We start from the raw sequence: 13,901 nt of genomic DNA on the forward strand, positions 1-13,901 counted from the left end.
AAACTGTAGTGATTAATTATAACACAGCATTTTTTCTGCTCACTGTAAAAACAGCCTTTCAAACGCAAGTACTACTTGACCTGACGACTGTTTTGCTGAACGACTCCCGTGACGTGAAAAAAAAGCGGTAAGCTATATACTGTATTTTTACACTATTAACTATTATGCTGATTTAAGATAGTTTTTATGCGTCCTTTAGCGTACATGAACCCACTTAAAAACACACGGTGTGCTGCTAACTTTAAATTATTTAAACTGTCCGACATTTGATTTGTAAAAGAATTTTGTAGAAATTATAAAAAAAAAAAAATATTCTGGCAACTCTTCTTGCAGAATTTCATTTGTTAGTTGGATTTCGTGCAAATGTGGCAAAGCTGAAGGACTTATGCACGTGAAGCAACGTTGTGCTTTTAAACGATTCTGTATTCCTGTACATCTGAAACGAGCGATGCCCTCTACCACATAGTCTCTGTAGGACACACCCACTTCGCAGAACATTGCCATTTTGCGCCAACTCTTAGATTCGGTCCATTATTAAACTGACGACGCACGCGCAGTGGGGCCCACGCGGCTTGCACGAGGCGACTGAGTTCGCGCAGGCGCAGGAGGGTGGTGACCGTGTGGCTCTCAGAAGTGGTGTCGCTAATGGCTCTGTTTCCGGCGTCTCTGCTCCACAGGTTAGATGGTCTCACAGAAGTTTATGGAAGTTCTCTAGTAGGAAATATCTCTCATGTACTAGCGCTGCACTTGTATGAATGGTTAAGTGGGCGCACATGAGCTAAGGTTTGGTATGAGGCTGTTATGCCTTTTTTTTCTCGTTAGCAAATGTTTGACATTGGTGAAACGACTTGCAGTGAGTGAGTAGTTTGACGTGATATTCATTGTCAATTTAAATCGACACATCGTCCTTCATTCTGTTCGTGATTTGTATGTTTGCTGGTTATCTTTGGCACGGCAATCGCCAATCCCAGTCAGCTACGTACTGGTGAAATATTAGAAGATGGGTACTGGAGAAAGAGGTAAATAGCCTAGGCGCTGATCTCGCCGACAAGCTCTGCTACCAGACCAGATCATCATGGTTTGCTGCTTGTTAATCATGAAGTAGCCTGATAACTAGCCGATAACTGGAATCCCTGGAAGCATGAACGGATGAAAGAGGAGGAAGAGTGGACTCTAACACCTGCCTGCATCTTCAGCATTTATTCGGGAAAAGAACTTTAAATCGACCGCAAAGGTTAAGCGCCCAAGCTTAGCAAAGAGTCGGGTTCGTTGCTCCGGTGACATGTCCTCGCCGTCACCGGTGCAGATCAAGGAGGCGAACGCGCACCTGGCAGCCGTGCACCGGCGCGTGGAGGAGCTCGAGCAGCGGCTCGAGGCGGCGGAGAGGACCGTGCGCGAGCAAGCGGAGAGCCTCATCCGGAAGGACGAGCAGCTGCGGGCCGCCGCGCAGGAAATCACAGAGGCCAAGGACAGGTAGGGACCCTGGAGGGACACCTGAGAGACACCTCTCCAGCGGGACATGTGATGCGAACATGAACCATCTCCTGCTGGTTTTCTCAGCCATTGCATGTGTTTATTAACCATGCCAGTAGGTGGCATGGTGACTAGGGCTGCCAGCTCCGGTCCCTTGAGTGAGGTCCGCAACCCAGAATGGAAAGAGTGAGAATTACCCAGTATGAATGTAAATTGTTAGGGTAAGTTGATTTGGAGAAGAGAATCATAAGAATGATCTTTCTACTAATGTAATGCACACATTGTATTTTCTATGACATGTACGTCGCTTTGGAGAAAAGCGTCTGCTACATGAATACATGTAAGAACCGTCCCAGCTCTTAACATACATTTTCCTTGCTTAAAATTTGCGTGTATGTTCTGAGGTGGACTATATATTTGTTTTTTTTTTTTATTTACCTTTTTATGTGCATAAAGATTAGCCTGTATATTCCTGAAATTGTTTAAAGATTTTGTAAGGACACTAATAATAATTTTGACTTGTTTCATTGTTTTGAGAGAAGAGAATATGTAAGAAGGGTCTCATGTACATATATTTGTTTAGCTGACACTTTTCTCCAAAGCAACTGACAATGTTAATCTACCTCCAATTATTTACCCATTTAAACAGCTGGGTACTTTTTACTGGAGCAATTTTTAGGGCACATACCTTGCTCAAGGGTACTACAGCTGGAGGACGGATTCGAACCTGCGACCCTTGGGTCCAAATGCGGTACAGTGATTAGTGCTGCTGTCTCACAGCATCTGGTTGATGCAAGAGGATTTGGGTTTGCTCCCCCTGTGGGGAGTTTGCATGCTCTCCCTGTATCTGCCTAGGTTTTCCCTGGGTGCTCTGTTTTCCTGCCACAGTCCAAAGGCATGTATATTGGTGACTGTCACCCATAGTGTGTGAGTGACAGAGGGAGTGTGTACCACTGATGTATGGATGAGTGACCCATTGTAAGTAGTGTATCTAGCAGTGTAAGTCACCCTGGTGAATAAGGTGTGTGGGCTGATAACACTACATTGAGTTCATGGGAAGTCGCTTTGAAGAAAAGCGTCTGCTAAATAAATAAATGTAAATGTGCATAGGTCTTGGAAAAAAAGGTAGAATACAGATCTTTACGTAAACGTAAAGGCAACAGCTCTAACCACTACGTTACCAGCTGTCCTTAGAGAATGAAGAAGCACATAAATGTGTTATTTATAAGCAATTTTGAACATGCTGGTCTTAGTTCCCTTCTCCTACCCATTTCCGAATCTTTCCATCCTGCCACTCATTCTGTTCACATTTGGTAATCTTGCTGTCCGATCTACTGCATTTACATTTAACTGAGACTTTTCTCCAAAGCAACTTACAGTGTTAAGCTGCTTATTATTTACCCATTTATAAAGCTGGGCAATTTTACTGGTGCAATTTAGGGTAAGTACCTTGCTCCAGGGTACTACATCTGGAGGTGGGATTTGTACCTGCAACTTTCAGGTCCAAAGACAGCACCTGTAACCACTACGTTACCTTTTTCCCGTGCTCATTATTTCATCTTATTAATTGTATTTATAGTGATCACTGCGGTCTGTTAAAAGATTGAAATTTGTGAGAATTCTTTCATTCCAGACATAATGAGCTGTGATTACTGAATCATATCTCTCCCCCCCCCCCCCAAAGGGAGATTGCTTTCTTGCATGAGAAACTGTGTAAGTCAGAGGAGACTATTCAGAAGTTCCAGAGCACAATGAAGGAGAAGGATTCGCTCATAGGCCAGCTCCGACACCGTTGCCAGCTGCTGGACAACATCTGTAAAAGCCGGCCGCTGCTTGACAGCATGCTGTCGCAAATAGCTGAAGCAGAGCGTTTGGGTCCCATCATCAGAATGGGTGAGCTTACCACCAGCTTATCCCTCACAGACGGGGAGTCAAACTGCAGCCCTGACCGCATCGCTAACCACAGGGACTTCTCCCTCACAGAGGACGATATGGATGACCAGGATCTAGATGAGAATGTGTTTGGAACTACTGTGTAACACAAGAGGAAGAAGTGGAGCTGTGTGACTCTCATTCTGAGAAGCAGTTACCTTTTTTCTTGTAAAACTTTGGAATATTATCACAAATGCTTTAAATGGAATGAAGGACCATACTTATTGTTTCCTCAAATGTTTCACAGGAAAAACTATTAAGTAGTTAACAACAATCCAGATGCTGAGAATCCTTTGCATAGTGAAATTAAATTGGGGTAGCATTTTACAGGTAATTAAATGTACTATCATTGACATAAAAGGTACATAAGTAAAATTTACATATGAAGTGTTTGCTGAAGTTACTGCCCAACGTATATTCTAGTAACAATTTTACATTCAGTTCCTTGATTGAAAACAAAGCTCCTTTACTTAGCAGTTAAAATAGGATGAGCAGTGAGCATGAACAAGCATGCTTTTTAAAATCACAGATGAAGTGACTTTGCTTTGAATCAGACTGCTGATATAAAAGCTATAGTATATCTTTAGACAGACTCCAGGGGCTGCATGTAAACGTTCTTCATAATCTGTCTCGTATGTTTCTCAGAGTGAAGTTGCGGTTTGGGAATGTTGGTAATGAATTCAGTAGGTTGTGTTTTTTTTATTGTAAAGTGTTGGTTGTTACATTTCAAACTTTTTCCTGCAACAGTAAACTTAATATAGTTAATTGAACACATTTGATTGGAGTTTGTTTTCATAGCATGTAGTGTCTCAGAACATGGACGTTTAAATAGATGTACTGAACATGGAATGAAAAAGGGGCTCGGCAGTTTTTTGTACTGTTACCTTTGAATGTGGCATCTGAACAGCAAAGTTTGAAAATATGTACATATATATGAATTACACCATTTTAATACTTTCTGTAGTGTAACTTGGATCAGATCAAAGTTTTGAGAAGATACCATAAATTTTGTTACATGCAGGCCCACTTCAATCCCTAGAAGTAAGGCTAAAGATTTATCTTGAATGTTTTCTCATACCAGAAAATATTAGATGGGTACGTTGCCCTTACTTTGACTTAATGCTGTACTCTTAATACTTTTGCTTCTTTATGCATTCAGTTGTAAATGTGCCCTGAAGAGGTGTGGAAGATGCCGCTGAGCACCCACACACAGACAAGCGCTCCTCAGGCTCAGATGCAAGTGAAGCCTAAACTGTATGGCTTTAGGATTCGTGCTGATCATTTTCATACAGTCTAGTCTTAGCTGATGAAATTGCTTCAGTGAAGCATAGCCTATGCAAATGTAAGATGTTTCCTAACTGAAAAAACCTTAAAAGAAAACAACCAGTTCTCTTTTAAAATCTTAACGCAGCATTGGATATGTCATACAGCACTACTTTGTGGTTGTATTCGCAGGTCACTTGTTTACCTAGCTGAAAGAACTTGTGATGTTTTTGATTTGATTGCATTCTGTTTTGATGCAGAAACGATCCTTAAAGGCAACAAGCTAATGTGATTTTATAAGTAAGGTTTAACACTGGGAAGCAAAGTAGGCATCAGCTATCTTGGTTAAATTTTTGTCTCCCACAGTAAAGGCTATACGACATGGTCTTTATGGGGAAAATGAGTTTTCCATCGCAGTCCTCTACAGCAGTGGTCCCCAACCTTTTTGGCACCAGGGACCGGTTTCATGGAAGACAATTTTTCCACGGACCTGGGGGGGGCGGGGTTTCGGGATGATTCAAGCACATTACGTTTATTGTGCACTTTATTTCTATTATTATTACATTGTAATATATAATGAAATAATTATACAACTTACCATAATGCAGAATCAGTGGGAGCCCTGAGCTTGTTTTCCTGCAACTAGACGGTCCCAGAATGTGAATCACCTGTTCCAATGAACCCGTAATTTAAGTAGAACTCTTGGTATTTTCTTTTAAATGCAGTTTTCTTTTTGTTGGCAGTCTAGAGTCTTCTGCTGTCTCATCATTAGGTCTTCCCCCTTTTCAAAGAAGCTCTCCAGCGACATTTGTTTTTTACTCATTTTGGCTAGGGTTAGCTTGTGGGCTTACCAAAACTGACTGAGACAAGTGCGCAGTGCGGGAAAGAGGTGCGGACTGAAGTGGTAAATAAAATAATGGGCACGCCACACGCGGACTAAAATAAGTGTCGGATTCTGACTTAAAGCCTGCCACCAAATGCAGCTTAATTGTCACTTGCCACTCACTGATAGGGTCTTGATATGACTCTGCAAGCAATTGATTTATTATGGTCTCTGTGCAGTCAAACCTCTCTGCTAATGTTAATCTGTATTTGCAGCCGCTCCCCAGTGCTAGCATCACCGCCTCAGCTCCACCTCAGATCAGCGGCGGCATTAGATTCTCATAAGGAGCACGCAACCTAGATCCCTCGCATGCGCAGTTCACAGTAGGGTTCGTGCTCCTATGAGAATCTAATGCTGCCGCTGATCTGACAGGAGGCGGAGCTCAGGTGGTAATGCGAGCGATGGGGAGCGGCTGTAAATACAGATGAAGCTTCGCTCGCTCGCCCGCCGCTCGCCTCCTGCTGTGTGGCCCGGTTCCTAACAGGCCACGGATAGGTACCGGTCCGCAGCCTGGGGGTTGGGGACCCCTGCTCTACAGGAGGTTTTCTGTAATGTAAGGTCAGGTTGGTGTCAAATACAGTTTGTTACATGTGTAAATATTTGATTATGTTCTTATTGTCCTGGGATTGTCTTTTTTAACAGGTCCATTATATTTTTTGAAGGGAGCAGATGAGTGCAATTCTTAAATAGAATCATGTCCAATAAATAGATTAGTTATAGCTTCTTCCAAAGAGCCAAGGTTGAACTTTATATGTATTTTCTTAATTTTCCCTAACTCTGCCAAGCATTTACAAAACATTTTTCAACATGTCAAGTGGAGATTATACAAGGTTGCTTTGAGGAGTACACTGTTCTCAGGTCCTTCAGGTCAAATGAACCCCAAATTAGCAAGCCATCGCTTGTTCCTATGCAAAAATTTTGGTGTACCTTCAGGGGCCAGTGTAGCCATTTTGGCATATAACCACACATTTTGCCTTTCAACTGTAATCTAAAAGCAGTGAATCATAGTTTTATCACATATAATGTAATTTTAAATTCTTAAAAAGAATGAAAAAACTGGACTATCTAAAAATGTTTTTCAACACATTTATAAAATGTTAGTTTTTTGTACATTTGCCAGCAAAGAAATAATAAAATTTTATTAAATGTTAAATAATATTTATCATTGTAGATTGAGTTCAGTATATTGATACAAAAATACTTGCTTTAAATTTATCCTGTAATAGAAAGTAAAAACTGTCCAAATGGTTACAGCAACTCTTGAGTGCAACACTTAACCGTGATTCAAAAATACAGATCTCTAATAGAAGCAGTACATGAACTGACATTTCAAAATGTGTTCTTGTCTTTTGCCTTAATCCACTTGCTTATGATACACAAGGCTATAAAATTGTTTGTTGAATGTTGCGGGGGGGGGGGACCTTCTTGGTTACTTTACACAGCATTTCCAGATAGTCTCTTTTCTCATTTTCCCCACAAACTACAATGTATTTCCAGTTCTTTAGCTGGCTTAATGATCTTCAGCATCCATAATGAACTCCCTCACTGATAATTTGAAAGTAGAATGTGCAGTTCTTTCTACTGTTTTTTCATCCTTGTAACTAGACAATTAATGTACATTCAACATGTTTAGAAAACCCAAACCCTGCTGCTAAAAGTTTAGTTTTGCTTCTTGTAAGAGGTAATAAAGAATTACATTTCTACAATTATTGAAATACAATAAAAAAAAAACTTGTAATATTGTCATCTGTGTGCATTTATTTATCCTGTTTTACTTGTACAAGGTGAGGTGTGCCACTGTGGCTGAAGCTTTTCAAATTGAACAGTTACAAAAGTCTGTCATGAGTTGGCTATTATGATTACCTGATTGGTGGAATAAAAATAAATACTTGCTCCACAGTTACCCAAGTTTACAAAGTGATTATTTTTATCTACCAAAAAAGTATGGATTACAATACTCTATAATGCACATTGATTTCACATTTAGAAGTTGTTTGAAACAGGGGACTACAAAGAACTAGAAGAAAGTTTCTGCAAACCCCAGCAACGCTGTGTTAAGATCACTAATTATGTATAGAGCTATAATTATCATCATAAAACAGTTTTGCTTTAAGGAAATGAATGTGTACTGAAGGTAAATTTTGTACACAAAATGCAAACACAGGGTTAACAGTAATCCTAGAAGCACACCATGCAAATGGGAATTTTTAATATTTAAATTTATTTAACTGGTAGCGCAGCGGGTTTGGCCAGGTCCTGCTCTCTGGTGGAGCTGGGGTTCGAGTTCCACTTGGGGTGCCTTGCGATGGACTGGCATCCCCTCCTGGGTGTGCTCCCTCCCCCTCCGGCCTTGTGCCCTGTGTTGCCAAGTTAGGCTCAGGTTCACTGTGACCCAGCTTGAGACAAGCGGCTTCAGCCAGTGTGTGTGTGGCTGATGCTTTTCTGCAAGGCGATTTACAATGTGAAGGTACTTACAATTATTTATACAGCTGGGTAATTTTACTCTAGCAATTTAGGGTAAGTATGTTGCTCAAGGCTGCTACAGATGAATGAATGAATGAATGAGCTTAATTGCCAAGTATGTTTACACATACAAGGAATTCATCTTGGTGACAGAAACTTCCACAGCACAGACAGAATGACAGTGACAAGACACAGATAAAAGTAGAGTGGGCTAATAAAAGATAAAAAAGAAAAATATATAGAGTATAAAGTACACAATATACAAAATAGACACTAGACATATGTTTGTACAGGTATGATATATACAATGCAAAGGAAAGTAAATAAGTAAGTAAGAGAAAGATGGGAATTCAATTTGCAATCTTTGAGTCCAAAGACAGCAGCTCTAACCATTATGCTACCAGTTGCCCCAGCTCCCCTGTAACTGTCGTCAGCATTACCTGACACTGGAATCTGAAGCATATGCAGCAGGTCAATCAGCTGGCAGATGAGGCAGTGCTTCTCATCTCTGAACCAGGACAGATTCATGTGGCGACCTGCATGTCCACTCCATTTTGTGCTGTTCAGCTGTGTCAGGGCAGAATACTTCTTATGCTTCCATAGCAGGGGCATAAAGGCTTGTCAGCTTTTGGAGGACCAAAAAATAACAGCAGTAGTACCCAGTGGAGTTATATAATCTATGAATATTAGCTTTGCATAAGTTCCATGCTTTTCAAAGCACGTGACTGGCAAACCACCAGCCAGTGGGAGTCTCATTATGGAGTCTTATTGCTACTTGAGCTGGTGTTCAAAATTGATGCTTTTTGTAAAAAGTGTTGTTCTCAGACATTCTCAACCTCTTTATACTGTCCGCCTAGTTATCTTATGAAAACTCACAGGTATGGTGTATGAATGACTGCTCAAAAGCTATTGTACCCAGAACAGTAAAATGGTAGAAGTAGTGCATATCATTTACATTTCACTTTATATTCTTATGGTTAAAATGCTGTTTTGAAAAATGACCATAGTTATTGCAATTTCAGTAATATAACATTTACACAGCAATAATCTAAACATTAAAAATGAACACTAGACTACAGAAAGGTCCACACACAATATGCTTGTCTTGTGTTATCTTAAAAAATAAACCTCAATCAGATATGTGTTGATTTGGTAAAAAATGCTATATATGCACATGAATGGATTCCTGCTAGAAAACTCATTAGACCATTATGGACTGGTTCCCACTGTATAGGGGGACTGACACTCACTCCCTCAACTGGAAAGATAATTGTAAAATGATTGTCCGACAAACAAATCTGCTGTGGAGAAAAATTTTTACAATACAATACAAGCTTTATTGTCACATCATCATCAACATAACATGTAGAGAAGAGTGAAAAATCTTGAGTGCAGCTCCAGAAAGTGCAGTATTAAAAGTATGTCATAAGAAGAATAAAAAATAAATAAAAATAGATTAAAAATAAATAAATAAATAAGAAAAATAGAGAAGTAACAAAACAAAACAGAGAATACAGGGAAATAAAGCAGCGGATTTGAATTTTAGTCTTTGCCCTGCGTATTTAACAGTCTAATGGCCTGAGGAAAGAAACTGTCCCTTAGCCGACTTGTGCGGGCCCGGATGCTCCGGTGCCGTCTACCTGAGGGGAGTAGGTGGAACAGTCCGTGACTAGGGTGGCTGGGATCGTTAATGATCCTTTGTGCCTTCCTCACACACCGCCTATTGTAGATCTCCTGGAGGGAGGGAAGCTCAACCCCCACAATGTGTCTGGCTGTCCTCACCACCCTCTGGAGAGACCTACGGTTGAGTCCAGTGCTGTTACCGTACCAGGAGGTGATACAGCCAGTAATGATACTCTCCACTGCACAGGTGTAGAAGGTTTTCAGGATCTTCTGGTTCATCCTCAGCTTCCTCAGCCGTCTGAGGAAGAAGAGGCGCTGATGGGCCTTCTTCACCACTGCATTAGTGTGAGTGGTCCATGTGAGATCCTCGGTGATATGGACGCCGAGAAACTTAAAGCTGGTGACCCGCTCCACCGGTGACCCGCTGATGGTGATGGGGGTGTGTTCCCTCTCCTGCCTCCTGAAGTCCACGATGATCTCCTTGGTCTTGGTGGTGTTGAGTAGGAGGTGGTTCTCCTGACACCAATGTGTCAGAGTATGCACCTGAGGACTCGGCCCGGGATGCTGTCTCCGAGTTAACTCAATTCTGAAGTGAGACGCCAATTACACAAGTAAATCTATAAAACTAAAGATAGTTACACCTTAAAATATTGTAATCCATTGCAGTGTGGAGAATGACCACACGCGCGCACACACACACACACACACACACACACACACACACACACACACACGTTTTCAGAACCGCATGTCCCATACAGGGTCGCGGGGAACCGGAGCCTACCCAGTAACACAGGGTGTAAGGCCGGAGGGGACACACTCAGGACGGGACACCAGTCCACCGCAAGGCACCCCAAGCAGGACTCGAACCCCAGACCCACCAGAGAGCAGGACCAGGTCCAACCCACTGCGCCACCGCGCCCCCTAAGAACGACCCTTACCAGCAAAAATTAAAATCTACTGAGGGCCAATGAACAGTTAAAGAATCCAGTCCAAAATCATACATATTTTCAAAGGATTTATTTTTTGATTGTCTACAATAAAGCAAGCAAAAATGTTTTCACAACATGGCGGACGGCAACATTTCAAGTGATTGGACCTAGTGAATATTTCAAAAATCACTTGCTTGATGGTTCTTACGAGTTTGTGAAGCTTCATCTTGCCTGTCAGTACAGAAGCAGTTAAAACCACAATGGCCACAGATAAACATGGTTTTGTTCCCATGACAACATGATTTGTTTGTTCCACAGGAACTGCTTAATTACAGAAATAGCTGAAACCTCAATCAGAGCACCCTGTGTCACAAGAGACAAATTTGGAGTGTTTGATTTTAACAACTTTATAAAATTAATATTTTATTACTGCATTATTGCTATATTAATCTTTTATGACCATCTATGAAATTAGCCTAGTCTTTTCAACAAAATAACACAGGATAAACCTTTCTTTCATATGTAGAAAAATTAATTTGTTTGCAATTCCAAGGCTTGTTATGACAACTGGTTTGCATGGAAACAAGATCCTTACACTTCCCCTCAATGTTCACCTTGCAGAGACTTAGCGATTTAATTATTGCAGACCTTTGGGAGCACCTCAACATGACAAATTAGGATTCAATGAGGAAGGTTCATACTGTGTGTACAAAATATTTGGTGCCTTCAAACTTTAACTTAGTTCCACTGGCTGAAGAATAATGAGATATTGAAAATAAAATTAAAACAGAGAACCATTCTATCTTGTTCTATTCTTTACTATAATCTTGGAAAAACAAGAATTTGCATTACTACTTCATTTTGATTATTTTTAAAATTGTATACTAAAACATTCCATAGAACTTGCCAGCACCCATAACTTGGCAAGTTAGTAAATACATTGTGATAAAAAAAAAACAGCTGTTACCAGTGCCCAGAAATAAATTCATTCAAAAGCAACAGTACTGGAAAATATTTATGAGAAAGTATAACTACAGAACCTACAAAAAATTTCACAACTTTTCAACACATGAGTGTTTCATTTCTTTGCATGTGTGGTGATGCCTACACAGGCTCGTCAGTCAATTCTAAATTCTTTGCAAAGAAGCCCACTTCTGTTTTCACTGAAGGTTGCAGGTTTGGCTCTCAACCTACTGGTTTAATACTTCTGCGCAAGGTACATACCCGAAATTGCCCCAATAAAACCAGCCAGTAGTCTTAAATGGGTTTTACACTTTTGCAAAGCATTATCCTAAAACAATGTACCACTGACAAGTCTCAAACAATCTAGTACAAAAAAATAATTATTTTTGATTTTAGAGGAGACTGCAAATAGGAAACAAGGAACAGGGCAGAAAACTTGTTGGAACAGAAATATTTATTTGTTCTATGACAACATTATTCCTTCTTGGCTGCTGCCTTACGCATGGCAGCGAGGGTGTTGCTGAGCTCTTCCCTCTTTCTCTTAGCACGGATGTGCGTTCCCACCTGCAGATTTAAGGACAGACATAAGTTACCAGAAGCATGTTCACAAAACCTCTCTTCCCAATATCATAACCATATCCGAATATCTCCATCACTACAATAACTTGTACAGCAAGCTGTCCTACGGATATTTGCAAAACTGAAAAAATCTGTCAAATACCCTGATAAAGGATAAGGCCAGGACAGCCGGTAGCATAATGGTTAGAGCAGCATCTTTTCGGATCCAAAAGCTGCAAGTTCAAACCTCACCTCCGGCTGTAGTACCCTTGAGCAAGGTACTTACCCCAAATTGTTCCAGTAAAATTACCCATGCATATAAATGGGTAAATAATTGTAACCTTAACACTGTAAGGTGCTTTGGAGACAAATGTCAGCTAAACAAATAAATGTAAAATAAAGATTAAAAAAAAGGTGACAATTCTGTGTGATTGATAATCCAACTGAAAAACTACAACAGCTTTAACCATGCTTCAAAACATGCCACTATCAACTGTTAAACATGCCTACATAACTGTGTTACTGTAAAATATTTGAAAAATAAAGTATTTTACACATGACAAGTTATCAATCTAAAATGCAAAATGACAACTCATATCATTATTTAAAACGGCACCATACCCTTTTCTTGATGAACTTGAGTGCACGCTTATCTTTCGACACCTTCAGCAACTCCATCGCACGCCTTTCATACGGCGCAAAGCCACACACCTCACGAATCATGTCTCGCACAAACTTTGTGTGCTTGGTCAGTTGCTACAAAACAAAACTTTGAATTAATCTACTGATCTGCAGCTACTCCAACTTCAAGATATAATGAATTTGCTTATTACAACTTCAGTACCGAGATGTCTTTCTAAGACTATTTTCCCAATCCTTTACATCATGCATTACCCATCCATTATACATTATTAAAAATGCATTTTTGTGTTTAGGAGGTTCATTTGTTTCAATGCACTATACAGCATACTATATACACAAAATGATTTAACGTTACTGGGTCAGTTTTCACAAACTTAATAGTGGTTACTCACCCCTCTCCTACGGCTGTGCTTGGGCTTTGTCACATTCTTGGTCACTGGATGGCCTTTATTGAGGCCAACGGCCATAGGGTATCGGATTGCCATTTCTAAATACAGAAAAAGAACATTTATTACACACTGCTCTTAATGTTAACATCTATATGTCCACTGCCGGGGAAGGCACCAGTGCTGCACTAGGATTAGAAGTAAAAGTATCGCCAAAATTATAATGTTGTTTCCTATTAAGTCTAATAGAAACAGAAATAACTTTTACTCTTTCACGCGTCGAGGGAAAAACAAAAGGAAAAATTATCTAGAGAGCATAAAAAATAATACAAAAAATAAGGACTAACGGGTAGCTAAAATACAAAAATGAAGATGAGCCACAAAATTCTTTATTTTACAACAGCTGTATACAATTGACTTTACAATAACTTTGAAAAATAGAAGAAACTCTAAAAGATGCACAAGATATTGAAAAGATTGTTATTTTTTCACTCCGCGCACATACTCATACCTGCTTTCGATAATGGCGACCACACCGGAAAGACCGAGACCCTGAAGAATTCTGGGAAACAAACCCCCAGAAGGTAATTCATATGATAGAAAGAGATAGCGCCCCCTGTGTGCCCGGATGAAGGAAGAATAACAAGAAAGTACGTGGCCTTGGAAATGTGCAATAGCAAAAGTCAGCAAAGGTAGCTAAGTCCACTGACCGATCATAACAATAAAGCATTGTTTTAATTTAAACGAACCCCCCATATGCAAAATATGAATGCGTAACTCATG

The 13,901-nt window shown here is 40.2% G+C and overlaps 2 protein-coding genes across 2 annotated transcripts; one reads left to right on the top strand and one right to left on the bottom strand.

Annotated features, from left to right (window-relative positions):
- Positions 1–1,099: 1,099 nt before the first annotated feature.
- vmac (vimentin type intermediate filament associated coiled-coil protein) lies at positions 1,100–5,860 on the top strand. Its single transcript, XM_018745842.2, has 2 exons — positions 1,100–1,473; positions 3,158–5,860. The coding sequence occupies exons 1-2, from the start codon at positions 1,283–1,285 to the stop codon at positions 3,510–3,512; spliced, it is 546 nt and encodes a 181-aa protein (XP_018601358.1). The 5' UTR covers positions 1,100–1,282; the 3' UTR covers positions 3,513–5,860.
- A 6,108-nt stretch (positions 5,861–11,968) lies between these two features.
- Positions 11,969–13,703, bottom strand: rpl36 (ribosomal protein L36). The gene is made up of 4 exons (XM_018745791.1): positions 13,630–13,703; positions 13,125–13,219; positions 12,712–12,846; positions 11,969–12,096 (listed from the first exon to the last, which is right to left on the bottom strand). Exons 2-4 carry the CDS (start codon positions 13,215–13,217, stop codon positions 12,007–12,009), a joined length of 318 nt encoding a protein of 105 aa, XP_018601307.1. The 5' UTR covers positions 13,218–13,219; positions 13,630–13,703; the 3' UTR covers positions 11,969–12,006.
- Positions 13,704–13,901: the final 198 nt, after the last annotated feature.

Source organism: Scleropages formosus, chromosome 9, assembly GCF_900964775.1.
Source record: "Scleropages formosus chromosome 9, fSclFor1.1, whole genome shotgun sequence".
Lineage (NCBI taxonomy): Eukaryota > Metazoa > Chordata > Actinopteri > Osteoglossiformes > Osteoglossidae > Scleropages > Scleropages formosus.

Coding starts and splice junctions, on each gene's coding strand:
- vmac (XM_018745842.2), top strand. CDS start 1,283: ATGTCCTCGCCGTCACCGGTGCAGATCAAGGAGGCGAACGCGCACCTG. Junction 1,474..3,157: donor ATCACAGAGGCCAAGGACAG/GTAGGGACCCTG, acceptor CCCCCCCCAAAG/GGAGATTGCTTTCTTGCATG.
- rpl36 (XM_018745791.1), bottom strand. CDS start 13,217: ATGGCAATCCGATACCCTATGGCCGTTGGCCTCAATAAAGGCCATCCA. Junction 12,847..13,124: donor AGCACAGCCGTAGGAGAGGG/GTGAGTAACCAC, acceptor TTTGTTTTGTAG/CAACTGACCAAGCACACAAA. Junction 12,097..12,711: donor TCAAGTTCATCAAGAAAAGG/GTATGGTGCCGT, acceptor TTAAATCTGCAG/GTGGGAACGCACATCCGTGC.